Genomic DNA, 23,201 nt, shown 5'->3' with positions numbered 1-23,201 from the left:
AAATGATTACACTTGCTGCTGCTGAATATCAGTGCATGAAGGGAGCTCTAAGTGAACTCAACCAAATTCTCCACCAGTGTGATTCACCAGATATCTATCCTTTGTCAGCTGTGTGCTAGGCAATAGGTTTGAATGACTTAACATAGCCATGTCCTGCATGCTACTTAGAGAGATATGCACTCAGTGTATCCTGGGAAAGTACTCAGGTAAGAGACAGAGGAGCAAGGAAGTTGGAAAACAACATTTTGCTGCAATGTATATTTCTGATGCGCAAAGACATTCTCAACCCATTTGAAAAAGAACTTATCTTGCAACTAAACAATTCATTTTAATCTGACAAACATTTAATGAGCACCTGCCTGCTGTTTGTAAGACACTGCTAGGCACTGGGATACAGGCAAACACTAACCCGCTCACATTTTGCAGCAGGGGTGGGGTGGGAGGGGAGAATACAGCATGTACACAGATGAGTAAATATATCGTAGAAAGTAATTTGAAGAGGGAAAGGGAAGCAGCAACTTGGAGAATCAGGGAAAGGTTCACCAAGGAGGTGGTTTCTGAACTCAAGAAGTGTGGAGTGTACATTCTGGCCCATATGCAGGAGCCAGGCTGCTCTATCTGTCCTTCAGTGTTCTAGGATACCCTGCATTGGGTATCTTTCTCCACTGCCATCAGGCTCAAATTCCCCCACCCCCAGCTGTGGTCCTCTCTCCCTCATTGTTAGGGTCTGTTTCCAAGTGCCTCAATTCCATTTAACACTTAAAATCAATGAGCTTTTCCAAGAGGATACTTACTTCAAAAATATAATAAGAGTAAAGTACATTTTCCCCAGTACTTCAAGGACATACCCTCCCCTACACCATCTCTGTCTGTTCAGAGAGTAGGCTCACTTTAGCTCAGTTCCTACATAGCATCAGTCCCACCAAGTTCACTACCAAGGTTTCTGCTGGTCCAGAGTAGCAAATGTCACTCTGTGCTCCTGGGGGCATTGATATTGCACTGATTGCAAAGCCAGACTCTGGAGCACAGGGGTGCTAAGGCAGTGCTTGCCAGGTGGTGGGCTTGGGCTCCCCCTCCTTTCAGTAGCTGCCACGAGAGGCCCCCGAGAGAACTGCTCTGCTGCAGAGAGGAGCTGGTCAAAGCTGCCTGGCCCACTGAATGCCCTCCCACCTGGAGAGTCTACACTTTCCCAGGTGGTCAGCCCATCAGAGCCAGTTACAGCATCCACAGGTGCTCCATGTGTCTCTCCAATGTGCATCACACTCATGTAGTCACGCCTTTCCCAAAAAGCAAGAAGCAGCCTCCATATGTGCCTGAAGATCCAGGAGAGGCTGAAGACTGGAGGAGAGAATGCATTCTGGGAAGGGGAGACGACTTGTACTAATGAGGGGGCAGCACTTAATGCCAGCTTCAAGGAGCCATTAAGACAGAAGAAGGCATGGCTGGAAGAAAGAGCACACAAAGGGACATCTGGGGAGATAAGGCTGGAGAGACGGATTTGAGCTGCTCAGGGAAGAGCCTGAAATGCCGGGCTTGTGTTTGAACGTAGAGTCAGGAAGCCATCAAGGGTTGTTGAGCAGTGCAGTGACACAGATGTGTGGCTTAGGAGGATGATTTTGGCAGTGCAGTGTGTGTAAGATGGATAGAAGAGGGGAAAGACCAGAAGGAGGGAGGGTACAATGAGGGCTTCTCCAGTGGTCTTGGATGTGCTAAGGACCTGAGCAAAGGTGTTCAGGCCGTAGGAGGAGAGAAGAGGTCAGGGGTAAGACAGGTAGGTAGTAGAGGGAGGCTAGAATGACCTGAATCTTCCAACCCTGGAGGACCAGGAAGAAAGTGGTCACTTCAACAGAAAGAACAGGAAGATTGGAAGGACGGCTGGGGGGCAGCCTTGCTTTGAACACGCCAAGTCTGAGATGCCGATGGGATTGCAGGTGGAGATGTCCCATCAGGCAACATAGGACTGGCATTCTGGCAAGAGATCTGGGATCCCGAAATCTAAGCTTTAACTTGTTGCCAAATGAAGTCCAACTTTCTCCTCTTGGCTAAATAGAAACTAACTGATTACTAGTAACATTCTTACTAATTATAAGGCGCCAACAGTAGGTTTGGATTCCTTACTGGTGGCTCATCTTGTTTCAAGATAGTTACCATGTGACAATATTGTAATCCTTTTCTGGTTTTGTAACAAGTCACAGAAAGTTCTCCAAATGTCACTTAGCTATGAATTAAATATTAACTCATTGAGGACTCTAAGAATAGTGTTATCCGTTTCTATAGAAATGTTAGTATCCCATCTTGGTCTCAAAGAACACACTCCTCCCTTCTTGGTAGAGGTGGGAGCATGATGGGAGCACCAGGTGGTAGAGACACTCTTTCACCCATCTGCTTTGCTTAAGGATTTTCCTTTTGTTGCAAGGGAGGATTTAATGGGATTGGAGCAATATATCAGTAAATGACATTGGAGTGAAAAACAAAAGGCATTAAGAAACTTTTTTTTTAAATGAAGACATGCAGAAAACATCCTCTGAAATGGATCAGTGCCAAAGAAAAATAAATGTAGGGATTCTAACTTCCTCCAGGTATCAACCTAAAGAGAGTCTGAACTTTGAGAACCATAATATTATATGTGTTGAGTTAAAGAAAAATGCCATTATCTTGAAGATGTAATTGAATGTCCTTCCTAGAAGGTGCATTTCCGTCTCTTTTTAGAGCCCTCAATAGGGTGGGAGGAAACCAGACCCTCCCGGGGATGCGAGAGTAATTCACTTCTCAGGTTCATTGATTTCAAAGCCACTTGAAAATTTAAAATTCACAAGCTGTGACTAATTGTGGGAAACTGTTTGGATTCCCAGCACTGAAGAGCTCAACAGTACAAATTCAGACCCTCATCTTTTCATCTCAGACCTCGTAAAGCTCATCCGCTCTGAAATAAAATGGTTTCTGTGACTGGTTCATCTTCTGGGGGTTTTTCCTCCTCACTTTAGTGAATTTGCCATTACCCCCCTCTTATTACCTGAGCAGTGGGTCTCTGTTTTAAGAAGTAATGATGTTTACATATAGGTTATGCTGTTCTTTATCACTCATCTCAGCTAAGCAGAACTGATGAACAGAAGAAACCTATCATGTAGTTATTAGCTTCCTAGAAAAAAAAAACTTTCTCAAATTCTTATTAAATTGCCATGAATATACAACTAAACTGAGATTTAATTACCTTTTTTAAATTAAAACAAGAGCTCCTGATGATGTCACTGATTATGTTCTTGTTGTCCCTGACCAAAGTAAACCAACATTCAGTGAAGGTTTTTCCCAGATATGTCGGAGCCACTTCCTAAGGCAATTGGGAGGAGGTGGGGTGGGGGTCAGAAGAGAAGATTCAACCCTTTGGCTTCTGCTTATCCAGTTAAAGAAGAAACTGACAATGAGTTTAGGAATGTTCTTCCTGTGTCCTTATCAGCTATCTTACAGTGAGACATGTTTGCCTTCAGAAACCTAAATGCAGATTAAATTGTTTGTGTGTGTGGCTGGGGTCAGCAGTGGAAAGGTAACTCTCAAACAGGAATGTGGTCTTTCTGGCTTTGCCTTTGGGCTCTAATTTCTAAAGTCACTCAGAAAATGTCATCACTTCCTTTTAGGTGAAGATACTAGTGAGTAGGTGAGTAAAACCTCATAGTTCTGATTACTTGTTTCACTTCTGTGCAAGTTTTTCCCCAAAGAGGTCAAGACATCAGACTCTTTAAGTCTCTGTTGGTCAAGAACAGGGAAGGACTAAAGAGGTCAGTGAGTTAGCTCAATCCTCCTATTTTACAGATGTGCACCTGAGCTTGGGGAGGTCAGGTAACTGACCCAAGGTCGCACAGGTAGCATCAGAGAGAATGGGATCTAAGAGATCTAACTCTGGAGTCCAGGATCTTCCCGCTGTCCCATGCCACTCTCAGGTGAGGCAGACTGTGTTATAACAGAAGCAAAATGAGACACACCGAGTAGAAAACACCTTCTAGAAGGGAGACAACTGTTCGAGTGATTGGCTTACCCTTTGACATTTCAGAGCCACCATTTCAGGACCCAAGAGTCTTGTTTTTTAAGCTCTGTTGAGGGAAAGAGAGGCTCAAAAATGAGATGGAACTTCATGGGGTAGAGAGGATGACAGCAACAAATGATGGAGAGAAGAGAACTTTTACTTCATCTATTTTCTCTGCCAATGAGTGAAATATTTGGATGTTCAGAAAGGATAGTAAAAAATGGTCATAAGAATTTTAGATACAAAATAAATAGGGAGTTAGTAAGAGGGGGCCTAGGTACTCTTGATGAGTTCAGGTTGCCAGGTCCAAATAAACTAGACACCAAAGAGCTAGAAAAACTGGCAGATGTGATTGCTGAGCCCTGTAAATGACCTTGGAAAGATTATGGAGAGTGGGAAACATACTACCGGATTTAAGAGGAACAAATGTTCTGATTTTCAAAAACTAAAAAGAATGGAGTCTGGCAATGATACCAGTGGGCTTGCCTTAGATCCCTGGTGAAATTCTAGAACGTACCAAAGGCATGATTAGTCTAGAAAAAGAAACTGAGACAAGAAGGAGCCAGCATGGCATCATCAAGAGTAGGTCATGGCAAACTAACCTCATTTCCTCTTTTCTGTACAGGATTATGAGATTGGTAAATCAGAGAAATGTTATAGATGTACTTTACATAGATTTCAGCAAAGCATTTTAAAAACTATTTTATTTAATTATTTTGGTGAGGCAATTGGGGTTAAGTGACTTGCCCAGAGTCACACAGCTAGTGAGTGTCATGTGTCTGAGACCGAATTTGAACTCAGCTCCCCCTGACTCCAGGGCCAGTGCTGTACCCACTGCGCCACCTAGCTGCCCCTCAGTAAAGCATTTAACAAGGCTTCTCATGCTGTCCTCATGGACAAGATGAAGAAGTGTCAGCTAGACTGTAGTACGCCTGGGCATATTTGGATCTGGTTAAATGACTGCACACAAAAAGTAGCAACTACTTTGTTCAGTGACAAACAGGCTGGCTATCTCTAGTGGAATGTACCAGGGAAACTATGCAATCACTGGTGTGGACAAAGGCACAGATGACTTACTTATCAAATTTGCAGATGACATAAAGTTAATCTGTTGTATGACAGTCAGAATCTAAAAAGTCTTGACAGGCTAGAATGGATTTTGAAATGAATCTAAGGAGCTGAAACTTATCAGAAATGTAGAATATCAACTTCCCAAGAAAACAGTGGAAAAGGAAAGAAGGAAGAAAATAAACACTTCTGAAGTACCTACTATGTGCCAGGCACTGTGCTAAGTGCTCTACATATATTTAATCCTCACAACAACTCTGAAAGGTAGGATCTATCATCATCCTCATTTTGCAGTTGAGGAAACTGAGGCAAAAAGGTTAAGTGATTTGCCCAGGGTCACCCATTTGGAACTGTCTGAGGCTAAATTTAAACTCAGGTCTTCCTGACTCCAGATCCAGCACTCTATGCACTGCACCATGTAGCATAGAGTGCTGGGCTTAGAGTCAGGAAGACCCATCTCCCTGACTTCAAATCTGGCCTTAGACACTTACTAGCTGGGTGACCCTGGCCAAGTCACTTCATCCTCTTTGCCTCAGTTTCCCCATCTGTAAAATGAGCTGGAGATGGAAAAGGCAAACCACTCTAGTATCTTTGCCAAGAAAACCCCAAATAGGGCCATAGAAGAAGAGTTGGACATGACTGAAAAATGATTAAGGAATAAACTAAAGAAGATCTGGCTAAATAATAGCTCCATTTAAAAAGATAAATTAGTGTCATATGCCAGCCAAAAAAAAGTTAATGCAATTTTAGGCCAGATGGTATCCAGGACTACTCTAGGAGACAGTTCATCTGCCTTCTGCCCTAGCCAGATTAAATCTGGAATATGGTGTGCATTTGCAAGTGCCATATTGTAAGAAGGACATTATTAAACTGGAGAGTACCCAGAGGTGACCAATTAGTATGGGAAAGGGCTTTGAAACTGAATTAAAAGAACTAGGGATATGTAGCCAGAAGAAGGGAAAGACTTAGGGGAAGAACTAGAGAATATTTAGCCTGGAGAAGACGTAACTGGATTGAAAGGGCTACTGTGTCATAAAGGGATTGGATGTGTCTGCTGGACCTCAAAGGCCAATACTAGCATCAACAGGTGGAAGTTTCTAAGAGGCAGATTTCAGTTCTGTGGGAGGAAGATTCCTAAACAATGGGGCTACCCAAAAATAGAATGGACTGGCCTAGGGGGCAGCGGCATGTTCCCCCTCACTCAGGTTTTCTAGCAAAGACTAGAGGATGAATTATCAGGTACATTCTAAAAGAGGTTTCTGTTGTGGAAGGAACACTGTGTACATCATGACCTGGGAGCTTCCTCCATCTGTGATGACCTCTGACACTGAGTAGTGCAGGCATCGGGAGCACCCTTGATGAAAGCAGAGGAAAGAGCAGCCAGACTTTCCAAGGTGTTTCTCTATGACAGACTAAACCGACAGTTATAACTGACTAAAAAGTGACTGTGAGACGTTCAAGAAGACCTAACTAAGCGTATGTGGGGAGTGGGAGAGTGAAGAGTCAGAGAAGCCTGAATTTGCCAAACTAGGTGCTGGGGAGGATGGAAATACCCTCAACAAAAATAAGGAAGTTTGGGGATGAGCAAGTTTAGGGAATGGAGACAATGACTTCCATTCTGGACATGCTGACTTGGAGATGTCCGAGGAACAACTAGTTTTAGAGATGTTGATTCAGGATTGGAGTTAGGAAGGAGTTGAGGGCTGGATATAGATTGGGAAATCATCTGCACAGAGATGGCAATTGATGAGCTCCCCCAAAAAAGGTGTAGAGAGAGAAGAAAAGAGGGCCCAGGACCGATCTTGGGGTAATTTCATTAAAATATGGATCATGCAAAGAAGATGACCAAGAAAAAGCAGTCAGACAAGGAGAACCAAATGAGAGCAGCGTCATGAAAGCCAAGAGAAGAAAGTCCAGGAAACAGTGATAGTCAAAATTGTCAAAAGCTTCCGAGTGCAAATCCCTTAGGAAATGGCTTCTGATTTTTAGAGTGCACCTTCAGGATGACTGTACTTTCGGATTCAGACATAATTGAACTGCTGCTGACATTTTCAAATGGCAGCCCTCTGCACTCATTGAGTTGGGTATGATTTCAGAACAAATTTAACGTCTAGCTTTTTAAAATGTAAATCTCTGCAGAAATCACACCTGCATTAGTTGAACTGGAAGTTGGTCACTGGCACACTCAGAGGGATGGGTTAGGATCCAGACAAGGTACAAGCCCATTCCGATGTGCAGCAAAGTAACCAGTGGGGTTTAATTACCCTCCTGACCTTCCTGTCAACTTGACTGGCTGGTTGAGAAATGTTCAGCCTCTTCTCAAACGAGGGAGGACATAAACTAGACCAGATCACTGATAAAATGAATAGAGCTGGTACATTTGAGCAAAAGGTCATTTGCAGCTAGCATTGACCTCTTGCATAATGGTGGAGTATATATAATGTCTGTCCTTAATTTTGATGTCCTATGTAGACCTAATGAACTCAACTGATATTTCATTCATTCATTCATTCATTCAGCAAATATTTATTGCATTCCTGCTACTTGTGGGGAACTTTCTGACACATACAGCTAAGGAAATAAACAAGATTTAAACTTAATATGAGAAAAATCAGTACCAGAACCAAATGTATATTCCTCAGCCTTTTTTCCCAGGCAGTACAAAAATGAATTTATTTTATTGGGAACTAAAAAATGTTAGTCTTCAGTATGTCTTCTAAATAATAATGTATATACATGTATGTATGTATGTGTGTGTGTGTGTATGTGTATATATATATGTGTGTGTGTGTGTGTATATATATATATGTATATATATTTCATCTGTACTCTGAGTCCTCGTCACCATCTCTCTGAGGAGATGGGTACCATGTTTCAACATGCATCCTCTGGAATCATGCTTGGTCGTTTCACTTATCACTGTTCCCGAGTCTTTCAAGGCTGTTTGTCTTTATCATTTTGTTCTCATGTTTAAATTGTTCTCTTGATTCTGTTCACTTTGTTTCTAGATATTTTGGAGTCATTCTCTTTTGGGTTTGTGTCTTGAGTGTCCCGTCGTAAAAGCTTTTTATTGTGGGGTTCTTTTTTTTTCTTCTAATCTTCCAGCCTACTTCCTAATTCTGGACTTGATGTTAGGACAGGGCTCTGTGTACCTCTGGAAGGATGGTCTGGACTATTCCTGTTGCTGCTTTCTTGGGTTATTGAGTGATGTGTTATTCCAAGATCTCAGTGACAGCTCAGGCTGAGAACCTGCAAGCTTTCCGTCCTCCCAAAGTGTCCTGATGCAGGCCGAAGCCTCGCTGCTATCCCCTAGCCCAATCTGAGCTCTCCAAGTGTCTGATCTGATTTTGGGTCTGAGCAGCAATAGACACTGTTAGACTCAGTTGCTGTCAGCCAGCTAATTAAGAGGGACAACACTTACCAGCTGTGTGACCCTGGGCAAGTCGTTTAACCCCAGTTGCCTAAAAATTACAAAATAAAAATAAAAATTAAAAAGAAGGGCAGAACTCTAGGTTTCCCTTTGGTCTGGGAGTCCTGGCCTGGTTGTTCCTCTGCAGGCTTCCAGCCAGGCTAGAAGCTAGAACCAAGACCCTGCTTTGCTCCTGGGGGGTGTGAGCCACACTGCTGCTGTTTACTGCTGGACTTGCTCCTCTCTCCTTACCCTGGGACACCACCCCTGGGTATAGATCCACTCTGGATCTCTGACCCAAGAAGCACAAAGCTTCCAGATCACAGCTATTCCTGTCACAGTGTTCCACTGTTAGTCTGAGGGTGCCCTGGGGTGGCTCTGGGACCTCCTCTTGCCCTAGTGCACAGCCTTTTCCTGAGTACTAGAATACTTTGTGTAGCCACTCTGGGCCAGACCCTGTCCCCTGTGTCCACAGACCTTATTATCTGTCTCCCTGTGCCAACCTGGGCTGGAAAATGGCTCTCTGTGACTTTTTTCCCCTTAGATTTTCTCATCACGATTTGGTCTAATGCATTTTTTAGATCTGTTTGGAAGAGGGTTTTTTGAGGGGAGAAGGGAAGCTTATTGTATTACTTCCTATTACTCTACCATCATGGTTCTACCTAGCCCATGTATCTTTCCAATCCATGCCCTTTGGGCCACCTAGAGATCTGTTGTACTGAGATTGTCGTGTTTCATTACTCTTAGCCAGGCGTAGCTTGTCTGTGGGGAGAAATGGTGTGAAAATTAAATTTAGGTCTACAGTCATCTTCTATATGTGAGGCACTGATACAAAGACAAAAACAGCCCCTGACCTCAAGAAACTTGTCCCCTCCTGGGTGTGGATACGGGGGAGGGGAGGAGAGGAGGTGGTAGCCATGCCTTTGGGGCAGGGATGAATTCAGGATCATTGAAAGCACTGCACAGTTTCCCAAATGTGATTTAGCCTTACCCCTTCGTCCTGCTAAACTCTGGGCCTGCTGTTGCTTTTCTGTGGCATCTCCTAAAGACACAAGTGCTGGCGACTTCAGAGCACTGCCATCCAGCTGAAGTCTTCCTTCACCTGCTTTTCCCATGTGATCTGCTAAAGGTTCCTCGAGGAGACCCTGTCCTGTTCTGGGGCTCAGTGCAGTCATTGCCATGTCATCCACAAGAGCTCACCTCTCCGCAGGATCTCCTCCACGACAGAGGCAAACGTTGTTGGCAGACATCTGACTCCCTCCGTAGGTGTCACCTAAAATTGATACTCACAGGATCATTGGATGAATGATCTCTATGGATGCATTTATTTTTTTAAAAATAATTTATTTTGAGTTTTCAACATTCACTTCCATAAGATCTTGAGTTTTAAATTTTCTCCCTCTCCTCTCCTCCATTCTCCCCTCCCTAAGATGGTGTGCAATTTGATATAGGCTTCACTTACACATTCACATTAAGCATATTTTCACATTACTCATGATGTAAAGAACAATTAGAACTAATAGGAGGAACCATGAGAAAGAAGAAACAAAACAACAAAAGAAAAGGAGAGCAAATACTCTGCTTCCATCTGCATTCAGACTCCATAGTTCTTTCCCTGAATGTGGAGAGCATTTTCCATCATGAGTCTTTTGGACTTGTCTAAGATCCTTGAATTGCTGAGAAGAGCAAAGTCTGTCAAAGTCAGTCACTGAACAATGTGGCTGTTACTGTGTGCAGTGTTCTCCTGGTTCTGCTCATTTCATTCAGCATCAGTCCCTACAAGTCTTTCCAGGTTTTTCTGAAGTCTGCCTGCTCATCATTTTTTTATAGCACAATAGTATTCCATTACATTCATATACCACAACTTGTCCAGCCATTCCTCAATTGATGGGCATCCTCTCCATTTCCAATTCTTTGCCACCACAGAAAGAGCTGCTATAAATATTTTTGTACATGTGGGTCCTTTTCTTGTTTCTCTTTGGGATGGAGACCTAGAAGTGCTATTGCTGGGTGAAAGGATATACACAGTCATATAGCCCTTTGGGCATAGAACCAAATTACTCTCCAGAATGGTTGGATCAGTGTACAACTCCACCAACAATGCATCAATGTTCCAGTTTTCCCACATCTTCTCCAACATTTACCATTTTCCTGTTTTGTCATGTTAGCCAGTCTGATAGTGTATGTGGTACCTCAGAGTTGTTTTGATTTGCATTTCTCTAATCAGTGGTGATTTAGAGCATTTTTTCATGTGACTTTGATAGCTCTGATTTCTTCCTCTGAAAACTGCCTGTTCATATCCTTCGACCATTTATTGTATATGTGTTTATTGTAGAAACCATGACGTTGACATGGGGTGGGGTGGGAGTGGGATAGGGCTAAGGCCAAGTTTCGCTTTACCAAGTCAAATACTTTTGTAGTCAACAACAATAAAGACGGTGGGACCTTACATTCTTTTTTTTTTTTTTTTGGCTAGGCAGTGGGGTTAAGTGACTTGCCCAGGGTCACACAGCTAGTTAAGTGTTATGTGTCTGAGGCCGGATTTGTACTCAGGTCCTCCTGAATCCAGGGCCGGTGCTCTCTCCACTGCACCACCTAGCTGCCCTGGGACCTTACATTCTTTACATGCCTCTGTGGCTGTGGTTATTATTGGCAAGCTCCTTCTAGCTCCCTTCTGGGGCTTTCACCAGGACCCTGGAGGCAGGCACAGACCATCCTCACTAGACTGGAGAAGAGGTAAGAAGGATGGACTGGGCTGGGGACTGCTGGTGTTCTCTCAGTTAACCTTTGGAGGGACTAGTGCTGTCTGCCGTTATTTCTGTCCTTTCAGAATCTTCACCACTTAACGTGTCAAAAATTGACCACTGAATGCCTTAAATATTGTCACCTCAATGATGATGGTAACTCATTTCTATGATGCTTTGTGGTTTTAAAATGTATTTTGTATGTATTTCATTTGATTCTCCCTACAACTCTGTGAGATGTATAAAGGTTATAGTCTTTATCTTACTGATAGAGAAACTGAGGCCGCATGAGGTTGGTAAGTGACTTGCCCAGGGTTATACAGCTGTCAGTGACAGAGGCTGATTCTCTGTGCTGCTCTTGCCTTTTTATCAAATGCAAGTGGAAGTGTTCTGTAAACTCCAAACTGTTATAACAAATAGAAATTGTTGATGTAATTTTCATCATCGTTCCCATTCATCTTTTAGTAGTCAGGTAGTCCAGAGGTTCTGCTGTAAATGTCTACATATAGGATAACTGCCACACCTTGGTGCAGTCACTTCTTCCTTTCATTTCTTTTGTGGGGAAGAACACACACACACACATACACACACACACACACACACACACACACTTTATGCACGTGAAGGAAAGAAGCAGGCCTTGCCCACACTCTGGCTTTCAGTCCCTTGACATCTGGCTGCTCGTTCATCTCCCAGGTGCCCCAACAGACTGATGCTTCCTCGGAGGATTTAGATTGAGCCTTTAAAAGATCTACAGAGGAATAAGGTGGTTTCAAGCTGCCACCTGGCAGACCCTCCTCCCTGCCTGCTCCCTCTTCCTTTGGGTAGGAGCTCTGTGTGTCTGACTGAGAGGGAACGAGGCACTGCCCCTCGGAGTTGGCCTTTGATCCTGCGGCTTCTGAAGCTCGGTGCCCAAACCACAAGTTCAACCCACCAAGCCACAGAAGCGGCAGTGTCTAATGTAAGGTTCTCACAGTAGAGAAGCAAAAGCTCTCACAGGGGACCCTGGGATGTCAGTAAGATCTGCCTCCTCCTCCTGCCTTCCTTTTTTACCACCATCCCCCCTCTATGCCCCTGAGATTAGGGCAGTCAGCACAAACCTAGCAAAGATGGGGAAAAATGAGGTGGCGACCTGGACCCCCCAAAGTTCAAGGTCCAAGACCCTGACAAGGTGAGGGTTGTTACTCCATGTGGGCCTCTCTTCATCTGCACCTAGCAGTCAAAGTGAGACTCTAAAATGATTTACTTTGGATAAAACTGAATGTTTCCTCCCGCCTGTGGAAGTAACTTGTTCCTAAAATTATCCCAGGACTTCAAACCCAGGTCAGAGAAACCATTTCATCTGCCCATTTAGCATATTACCAATAAATGGCTAGTGTTTCAGACAGCTTGATCTGTGGCAAGGCTGTCTCTAAAGCAGGCGGCTTGGGAAGGGAGACTTCCAAGGTCCTGCCTTCCTTTCCTTTCCTGTCTTTCTTTCCTCCTTTCTCTTTTCACCCTCCCCTTCTCTCACCATAGGGCCAAGTATGACTAATAGCTCACGCGTGTCTTTCTTTAAGAGCAGCAAGCAGTGAACAAGCTGGGAGCCGGGGGCTAACGAACACTGAGCCCCACACGGGCCTTTGGAGCCCCCAAGGCTCAGTAAGAACCCACACTCATTTATGAAGTTCCTGCCACGCCATGCCAGACCCTGGCCTACGTGGGGGAGCGGGGCTAGGGAGGGGGAATACGCTCTCTGCTTCGAGGATCTTGTGGTCTACTCGGGGGTCACGACATATATGTTCCCATGTTCCCATCAGCTTCTCTTGGGGGTGGGGCACTGGGATTCTTTGGGGACCGCTCCAGCTGCTCACCCCAGCTGGGCCTGGAGGGGGTTGGAGGGGATCCGCAGCCCCCAGGGTTACCTGAGGGGCTTTTCTTGGGGGCTCTGCGTTAGGGCCCCGCGCGTGGCAGCAGCCCACCTGGCTGTTCACAGACCTCAATTCTTTTACATTCACAAGCAGATCAAAACCATGCGCTGCCGGGACCTGTTTTCCTCTCTCCCCCACCCATGATCCCCTTCTGGACACTTTTTCTTTTCCCTCCAGATCACTTCAAACGAGAAGCACTTGGAGAGCCTGAAGAAGGATGGCGCTGCGCTTATCCGCTCGCTGGAGGCCTTGGCCCCACCCAGCAGGTGAGGCCCCTGGGGCTTTCAGGAATTTCCAGGCGCTCAGGCTGCGGCCTCTGGGCGCCCCAGGCCTCCAAAGGGGGCCTCCTGAGCAGTCTGCCTTTTATTGTAGCTGCGGCAACAGACTTTGATCTTCCAGGGAAAGAACGAGGAGGGGTGGGGTGGGGTGGGGGAGAGAGTCTACCAGATCCAGCAGCAAGGCCCCGAATGCCCCAGGCCCAGCACTTGGGCTGCAAGCTCTGCTTGGGGTGCCAGGCAAGTGAAATGGCCTTTCAGGGGTCAAGACAAGAAGACCACAAGCCCCTGTTTCCTTCCACATCTTCTGAGGTGGATCTCCCTTCTTACTGACTTCTGGTGAGGGATTTACTGGCTGGTGGTTCTTCCCTTGCTTCTGCCATGGTAAATGGAGTGGGCTTCCATGGGCTCCACCGCCCCTCTTCCAGACCCCACCAAGCTACACACATGCCTTAAACAAAGCGGGCACGTTGGAGAGCCCTGTCCCATGTGATGGCAGCAGAGCACCCAGCACCTTCACCGAGCTCTCAGACTTTGCCAGAGAACTCCAGGGCTCACTCTAACTCACGGCCTGAAAGTTTCAATGACCTCTGGTTATCTGTCCTGTTCCTGCCACAGAATCCTAGTTCATGCCTGGGAGTGGGGGTGGGGACAAGATCTGCAAACCCTTGCCATGAACTTATGATACTGTGGCATTTAGACTTGAACTCTCAATCCCTGGGCACCAGGGACGACAGATCTGCTCAGTCCTCCCTTTAACATCTTCTTCCTAAACATTTGCAGCCCAGACTAACCTGTGCCTAGCAGGTCTGAACTCTGAAGGAGTTATCTCAGCTTGGAGGTCTCTGGAACCCTAAGGAAGTTCAGGGGATGATCCCAGGGTTTGCTTCTAGTTAAATTTGTGGGATAAATCCACTCCACCCATCACAGACTGCTTACCGTGGACCATTTGACCACCTGTGTGCACGGCACCGTGCACGATCCCCTCCAAGCCTGTGCTTACACCCTCCAATAGACCGGCAGAGTCTAAGTACTGCTAGACTGTGTGAACCGTGAGGACAAGAATCTGGCCGATCTAAACTCTGAGTTTCCTTTTTCTAGCGCCTAACGACATGCACTGAAGGCGTTTAATTAATATTTGCTGAATGGATCAGTGCTCTGTGCAGTTCCCTATTCGTACCTGTTGAAATCATGGCCATCCTTCAACACCAAACTCAGATGCCATCGAGCAGTTTGAATTGAACGATGAGGCTGGAGGCCATATTGGAAAGAACAGAGAAGTGAGTCTACAGGAGAGAAAAGGGGGATAACAGGCAGGGCAAGCGTTTTTCTTAGGAACTTGTCAAAGAAAAGAAGACAGCGTTAGGGCACAGTAGGGTCAAGTCCAAGGATTCTTTGTTTTTTTGTTTTTTCCTAAGGATGAGGAAGGCATAGATGTGTTTGTGGGCATCAGGGAAGGAGCCAATAGCTAGGGAGAGGCTGAAGGGGAGAGAGATGGATGATTGAGGGGGTCAAGAAGTATTTATTAAGCACTTACTGCATGCCAGGAGCAATACTAAAGAGTTGAGAATACAATCAGCAAGATAGCCCCTGTCCTCAAGGAGCTTACATTCTAACAGAGGGAAGACAACACAAGAAAGAAAGCTGAAGGGGGAAGGAAAGGGATCTGAGTGGGTGGGGCACAGTGGAGAAAGACAGCCAGAGAGAAAGGAAGGACGGACCGTTTGGGCCTTTCTGTGTGCCCTGTGCCTAGCTTAGTGCCCCACACGTTGCAGTAAGTATTCATTGACCAGGAAGAGTGGGAAACATTTGATGATGACAGCACAAAGTCCTCTGTCAAGTGTACACACACACACACACACACACACACACACACACACACACACACACACACGCACGCACGCCCCCAGACTGGGCACCGACACTTCCAAACCTTCTTGGTTTTGTTGACCGTGTGGCTTCTCCTCCTCAGTGAGGCAGCAGCCTCCCCACCCCGTTTTATGTTCAGACATCTCGTGTTCCAGGTTATATAAGGTGGGAACACAAGTAGGAGAGTCCCAGCTTCCTCATATGTAAAAGGAGGGCACTGGGCTGGATTGATAATTTCTAAGGTCCCTTCCGGTGCTAAATTCTAAAATCTTAACTCATTTTAAAAGCATCTTCTTCACAGCCTTGTGAGTCGGGTAATGCATTTATCATTTTTAGCCCCATTTTGTAGATGAAGAACTAAAGCTTAAGAGAGTTTACACCCTAATTCATCTACCATCTCCAAGCCTTTGTGTGAGATGTCTGCCATGTTTGGAATGCCCTCCTACTCTGGCTCCCACCATGTGGAGTCCACCCCCAGCCCTTCCCGTTCATGCCCCCTCCTCCAGAGGCCTCTCTGGATTCCGCTTTAGTGAGTATGTGGTACTAATCAGTGCAGAGATAGTTTCCTCACAAGTAGAAGGCAAGGTCTTTGAGGGCAGGGACTGTGTATTTTGTTGCTGAATCCCAAGGCCTAACACTGCTTGGCTGAGGGCCCTCACTCACTAAATACTTGTTAAATTACACTGAAGTGATGTGCCCTCACCTCTTCTGACCCCCAGGTATCACACTCTTCCCTTCATGCCTTCCTTACCACCTCTCAGGTGACTCAATACTTTCTTGCTAGTTATATGTTGTGGAAGTTTATTTAAAATTCAGAATTATCCTGTTAAATGCGCTTTCCTGAATTTTTTTAATGAAAAGGACAGTCATATGAAGAAAATGGTTTTTATTGTACCCAGTTGAGTGCAGTTTCTCACCAGGTAACGCAAACCACTTTCCAGACAGATGCAAGAAAAACGTGTTGCGGGCATATCCTACATACTGAACACTGAGTGCAGGGGGCTGGAGAGGGGAATGGAAGAGGATACTACTGCTGTGGCTTTACTGCACCGCCCCCTCCAGTAGATGACCTATGTAGAGTATGATGGTTTAAAGATCACCAAGTGCTTTACGTACTCAATTACCTTGTTTGAGTGTAGGGGCCCCATCTGCATGCAGCTGACAATATAGCGGGAAGAGAAGTCTTGCGTACCTACACTAGGCCAAGACATGGGCTGGCAGAGATCAGAGAAGAATAGAGGACAGAGGAGGGGATCAAGACGTGACGTGCAGGGTATGTCTGAAGTGAGCCTTGAGGAAGGGCAAAGAGCATGAGGTGCCAGAGTGGGAACAGTGCAACAAATGACTCGCAGGCCAGGTTAGAGGAAGTGCAGTGTGGCTGAGAATTGTGGACATTCATGTTGAAATTGAACAATGAGATGAAGTGTGTGAGAAAACAGGAATTGTTTCATTTTGTTTTTCCAAAGTAAGGGAAGAGGCAGAAGGAAGACCGGTCATGGAGGTCCTTGAATGGCGGGCTAAGGGGATGTGGACAGAGGCTTGGTGTCCCCAGCACACTGTAGGCACTTAATATTCATGGGATTTTTGAATATGGTAATGACTGGGTGAAGGAGTACTTTAGGGAAATTTATCTGGAGGACATCGATAAGAGAACAGAGACCAGGTGACCAGGAGGAGAAAAGAGATCTCAGACTAACGTGGCAACTGTAGACATGGGAAAGAGTCAGGAGGAATGCTCATTCCACTTGCAGGTCTTTCCAAGGAAGGGCTCTGGATGAGCTGAAATGATCTGATCTACGATTCTCTAGCTCCTGGCTGAATGGGAGCAGCAAGGGGACCAGAGTAAGCCCGGCATGGGCAGTGCCAACCTCACCAAAATGTCTTCCCCAGGGTGCTCATGGGATCTCCCGGCTTCCTGCTGCAGGCACACTAACCAAATATGTCTGTAAGCTATGTTCCAGTGCATTCCTGCTGCCTCTCAGGAACTCTGATAAGTGGAGCAAGAATGCCAGCTGCCTTTTCTTGTGCCATCGCCCTTCCCATTCACCTCCCCGCCAGACCCCTTGTGCTGCCTGGGGGCCCTTTGGTGCACTGTGTGAACAGCGCTATTTCTGACTAGCTGGGGGGCCCAGACTAATTTTATACTTCAAGAGTTCCTGCCATTTGATCTTCATCCTTTCTTTGATAACAGTTGTCAAGGCACGGGTTTGAATCTGTTTCAAACAATGTGCTCAAATAACGAAGTTTCCATTTTAATCTGCTAATCACCAATCAACACCTCCGGGGGGGTGGGGAGGCGAGAGGCCCCAGAGTCCTTAGGGACTGTCAGGAAGCCACTGGAGCCAGCCCTCCAGCAGATGGAGATCAGAGGAGGAGGTTCCTTTGGTTTGGTTTTCTCAGAAGCTGAATTGGGGCAGGAGACCTGCAGACAGAGCCAGGCGAGGCTCCATGGGTCCTGAGCTCCCCATGGCAGCCCTTCAGCCATTGAAATAAAAGCATAGACGTCAGGCTGCCTCAGAGCCCTTGACAGGCCGGGGTGCTGGACAACCCTGTGGTCAGCCTCACACAGCCAGCAGCAAAGAAGGATGATGGGTTATGTTCTCACACACCCTCTCCTCTCTGCTCACACATTCCTGATCTGCTGCTGCAGGTTATGGAGCTATGTTTTACATAGGAAGCCCTTGGGGTCAGCCCATCAGGCACCCTGGACAAGACTGAACACGGAAGGAAAGCAGGAGAACTAGAACTGACTGACTTGGAATATGCTTAATCAAGTCTTTTTTTTTTCCTCCCACAGCCCCCAGGACAACACTGTTGTTTCTTTGGCTAAAGAAATTCTCGAAATAGCTGGACACCAGAAATGAAGGCAGCCAGGAGGGTCACCCAACAGCACCAGCCCCCTGGGCCTGGAGGAGGAAGACCCACCCCTCTGATCCTGGGGGGCATTTCCCTGAATTCACCAGCATCTGCTTTCAGTGGCCTACAGTCATCTCTTTGCCTCTCTGGGCCATCAAGGATGGGTTCACTGTTTTGCTCATTTTTTTTTTAAAGGGAAAGTAGAGTCATCTACATAGTCACCCTTAAGGGCCACTTTGGTGTTGTAGACCCCCTGAACTATACAAGCAAATAAAGAGTTGGGTCATCAGTGGCATCCCCCAGCACACAGTGTCTGAAATCTTCCTTCCTTCCCTGGGGAAAGGTGCCAAAGGCAGGATCAGGCAGCTTCTGCTCCCCAGAAGGCCTTTTGAAGCTGGCTGGAGCCTCTAATCTCTTTCTCCCACTTCACCTGCCCACCTTGTTTTTCTTTCTGGGATAAAGAGATTCCATGAATCCTGGGGAGTGCAGTGTTAAGACTCTACTGAAATGCAAAGATAGGTACAAGTTTGCCTAGAGGAAAGCAAAACCTTGCTTTGTTCTGCCCTGAAATGTCAGCAAGCACACTACTGGAGTGCACGCATGTGCGTACGTACACACACACACACACACACACTGCTGGGAATGGTATGATGAGAGGCATGGGCCTGGGCAAAGGGCCACTTTGGTGTGGTGGGATGGACACTGCTCCTCTTATCTCTGTCACTGAATTGCTATGTGATCATGGACAAGCCCCTTCCCCAGACGTGGTTCCTCATCTGTAAAAGTAAAATGTTGGACTAAATGATCATTATGGTACTTCCTAGTTTTAAGTTAGATCATAAGCTTTCACAAAAGAGGGAACTTTTCCTCTAAACTTAAAAATACTGTCTTTTAAATCAGTTGGAATTGCATATTCAGCACCCTCTCTACCTGCCCCACCACATGCTGGCTTCAACATTCCATTCACAATAGTGGCAGTGTGTGAGCAGTGGGATGGTAGAACGATTCAGAGGTCAGCACCTGGCCTTTTATTGGTGGGGGGGGGGGAAAGGGGAGCAATGCAGAACCAACACTAATTTCCCTACAAAAGAACTGCAGCTTGGGTAGCTGGCTAGTGACCCAGGGGTGTCTGGGATTGGAGGCCTTCAAAGAATGGTGTTGAGATTTTTCAGTTGCACTTGAGAGGAAGCTTTGCTGAGTAAGAGAAAATAATGTTAGTAAGTGAAAACTGGTATTTGAACCGAGCCAGAAAGTTCTGCTGGTGTGTGTGGACACATGAGGCAGAGGCAAGATTCTGAACCGAATCATGAGAAATATTGAGGAGGTGGAGCTGGACAGCTTCCCTGCTGCTGGTTTTTTTCTTCATGGTGATCCTGGTTCTAATAAAAAGCCATCTTTAGGATGATGCCATGTTTCTCATAGGCACCAAGGCTTGGCCACTCTTGGGCTTTCCTTACAACTCAGCAAGGGTGGAGCTCAGCAACTTAGATACAAAATGGAAAGCTTGGGGAAGAGTCAAAGTACAAAAAAGGTACAAGTAGGGTCCAAGTGGGCAAACTGCTACTTGGCCAGCAACAAATTCTGCCACTTTCCCCCATCCCCTTTCTCAGATTGTTTCTCCTTGCTCATCTACTCCCTGCCCTTTCCCTTTTCTGATGCTAGGCCCTTGTACCCACGGTGCAGTCTTCTTAGCTCTATAGATGCTCTGGAACCTGGAGCTAGGGGTGGGAGGGGGTTCAGCTAGAATTGCCAGAGGGCTTGCAGTTACTTAGGCTGAGGATGGTGAAATTAGGGGGGAGGAAAGCAGGGAAAAACACTGCTTTTAAAGTATGCCAAGGGACCTACTGTGCCCATAACAGTGAGCTCTTTTCCACAGCCACAAGCAGCTGAAAGACAATGGATTCAATAGATTGCAACCAACAGGGTTGAAAGCACCATGAGGAAGAACTTTCTGTTATGGGCCATGGACTGGAACCTATTTCCATAGGAGGTCATAACCTCCCCTTTCCTTGGATATTTTTAAGGGGAGAGTAAACAATGTTGTTTAACAAGGGCTTGGGTGTAGTCTTGTCAAGAAATAGATGGGCTACTGGGCTTCCCAAGAGTTCCCCAAAATGACAAAAACCATACTTGCCAGCCCCCCATCCTTTATGAATTGTTCGTTCTCTTTCTCTCTCCCCTTCTAGCCCAACCCATTGTCTCTAGGACACCAAAGAATGAATGACTTGTACTAAACACATTGTGGTTGGGGACTTCCTCCACAAATGGGATGGAGGGGAGTGTCCCAGGTGAGAACATGGTGGAGAAGGGATGAAACTGGTGCCAAAGAATAGGATCCCTCCTAACCTTCTACCTTGGGCTGTGGCTCAGAGGCAGGGGCCTTAGGCACTGGGTGGAAGTATATACAAAAGGCACCCTGTGTAGGTGAGGTTGTAAAGAAAGAAAATTGGTTTTAGAAGTGTAACCCACTTTCCTCTCATGTACATCTCTTATAGGACCATAGTTCTAAAGCTGGAAGTGGGTGGGCCACATACTCTAAATGACCCATTTTATAGACGGGCAGATGAAGGCTCAAGGACATGAACTGTCCAAGGTCTTTGATTTCCATAGCCCTTGTTCTCCCCCATTGTAGCACTTGGTTCCCCCTCCAGTCAAAATCCACGCCCACTGCTTCTGCCACAGGCATTTCTGAGGCCATAACAGTTTATACCACCCAAGCATGGACCTAGAGGAAAGAGCCCTCTTCAGAATCTACCTTCTGTGACCTTCCTTAAAAGCAAGGTCTTAGCTGCATGTGGCATTCCATTCTCCTCATTGCCAATGTGATAGGCTAGGAATGGTGATTTTTCTGCAAGGTCTTGCACAGGAAGGCAATTGCTAAGATACCAGTCCCAGCCATGTTCTTAGGGCACCAAATAATATGGCTTCTTTGTGAAGTTATAATGGGATTTGAGCTCTAGTTTGAAAAGTCAGTTTGGCTACTGGACCAACTTAAATTAATCACTGTAGTCTGTTCACAGCCCAGAGACCAAAAACAAGGCACAGCTTGTAAAAGTATGAGGCTGGATAAGAAATTCTCTTTGCCTTCATTTCAAAGACCAAAGTAATCAGAAGACTAGAGCTGGGGCTCTCAGAGACCTCAATGATTTGGTTTGTTTGTAAAGCAGGATCACACCCACACTCTCTAAAGCTTACCCATTTTTTCTCTTTAGAAACACCCATTATTGCCAGAGAAGTCACAGCCTGTCACAGAATGTCCCAACTGACAGTCCCTGAACAGAAAAATTTTACTCCCATGGCTCTCAATCCTGTCTTTTGCTATGTGAGTCGGCTGTCTTACACCTCTAGGTATGTTCACAACAGAAAAGCACATACCACACAGACTACTTCTTGTTCAGCTTGGCTCGTGACCTGCAGCACTGCCTCTCTTAAAGTAACTCACAGCAAGAAGGGTTCTGGTAACCACTGCCCCATCCCATCAAACCTGCCCTGCCTCCTGAATGCTAAATTCAGGACTTGTGGGGGTGGGAAGGGAAGAGTAAGAGACAGGGGAGTGGAAAAGGATCACATACCGCCCCTCGCCCCATTGCCAACAGGACACTGAAGTTATCTACACAAAGCCTAGACAATAAATCGTCCTAGTCCCACTAACCAGTAACAGTACTTTGATCAAAGCAGCTTTAAGTACAATATGGAAAATATGGGAAAGTTTGTGTTATATCCTAAATGCTTAATATTACTAACTCCAAAATATAAATAGACTTGACAGGTACATTCCTATACTGGAAGATCCATCAGTAAATGTCACTACTTTGCTTGGGGGCAATCCTTTAGGGGAATGAACATCTCCAAATTAAGCTAGTCTGGTCCTCAGAAAAATTAGTTGCTCATCGCGGAAACACTTCTGGCTTGGAACCAGCAGCTGGAGTTTCTCTTCTGCCAGCACAACTTTGAAGAGTCAGTGTCTCCTTCATTCCACAATGAGGAGTAAATGAGAAATACAAGTAGCCTTTAGTGGAGGAAGCCAGATAGCTAAGACTTTATAAATATAAAGCACATATATATATATAACTTATTTTGAGAACCTCCTCTAATTTGAAACCACAGCCATTTTGATGTTATAACAAGCTGTCTCTTGTTAATGTTTTAATAGTCTATTACTGTACAGGCAAGTCACTTCCTTAAGTTAATTTGTTCATTTTATAAAATGGGGATAATATTTGCAACAATCTGGAGGTTTATTGTGCAGATCATATGTAAAAGACTTGCTCAAGCCTTAAAGCATTACATAAAATGTGAGCTATTAAAGCCATTTCCATCACTATGACCCTAGATTTTACAAAATTAAAATCCCTATGGCTAGCATCTAATCCTCTTGGATTTCTTGAATAATGAACAGTATTTGACATAGTTGGCAAATTCTACAATTAGTGGTTTTAGCAAAAAAAGAAATGGAAGAAATCTTTTTTAATACACTACTAAGACACACCACTAATCATGTTGTACAAGATTAAAGGCTAGCTTCTCAGTATTACTGTCCCCCTCACCCAATAAAGTATGGGGGCTCCTGAAGATGAGATCCAAGTTACTGTAGCTGTGTTAATAGAATGGAGTCATGTGATTTAAAAAAACAACTAGCTTTTTAGCCTTATAACCATCTCGCTTTTTAAAGCTATATGCACTGTGCCCACATGTCTCTAAACATGAGGAAGCTCCATGCCACTTGGGTGGGCTTATGCAAACTGCTGGGTTGTTGGCAGACTGGCTTCGATATCTGGCACAAGACAACAAAAGGTAACAGAGGCTAAAACAGTAGCAGCATTACACCCTAATCACTAGCACTAACCCCATTAACTACTGTTCTTGTGGAAGGAAAAGAGATTCCATGAAGACCTTCAAAGCTAAGCCTTTTGCTTTCCCCTACAACAACGCACGTGTGTACAATTATATGATCCATTCTGGGCTCTCCAATTCTATCTTCACTCAGATGGTCGTTTAACTCCATTTTAGTTACAACTAAGTTTTGGACAATCCATTCTCTGAAGCACATTT

At 45.5% G+C, this 23,201-nt stretch overlaps 1 protein-coding gene across 12 annotated transcripts in view; it reads left to right on the top strand.

Annotated features, from left to right (window-relative positions):
• Positions 1–18,454, top strand: part of ULK4 (unc-51 like kinase 4) — a 651,508-nt gene extending 633,054 nt beyond the window's left edge. For all 12 annotated transcript variants that reach the window (XM_078151680.1, XM_020987361.2, XM_078151694.1 and 9 more), the window contains 2 exons: positions 13,327–13,415; positions 18,091–18,454. In XM_078151680.1, the coding sequence (XP_078007806.1) occupies positions 13,327–13,415; positions 18,091–18,157 (156 nt within the window). In that variant the 3' untranslated portion in view covers positions 18,158–18,454. The remainder of the gene's footprint in view (positions 1–13,326; positions 13,416–18,090) is intronic.
• Positions 18,455–23,201: the final 4,747 nt, after the last annotated feature.

This window comes from Phascolarctos cinereus, unplaced genomic scaffold, assembly GCF_003287225.1.
Source record: "Phascolarctos cinereus isolate Bilbo 61053 unplaced genomic scaffold, phaCin_HiC Scaffold_1;HRSCAF=81, whole genome shotgun sequence".
NCBI classification, from domain to species: domain Eukaryota; kingdom Metazoa; phylum Chordata; class Mammalia; order Diprotodontia; family Phascolarctidae; genus Phascolarctos; species Phascolarctos cinereus.
This window is presented reverse-complemented; position numbering and strand designations above follow the sequence as displayed.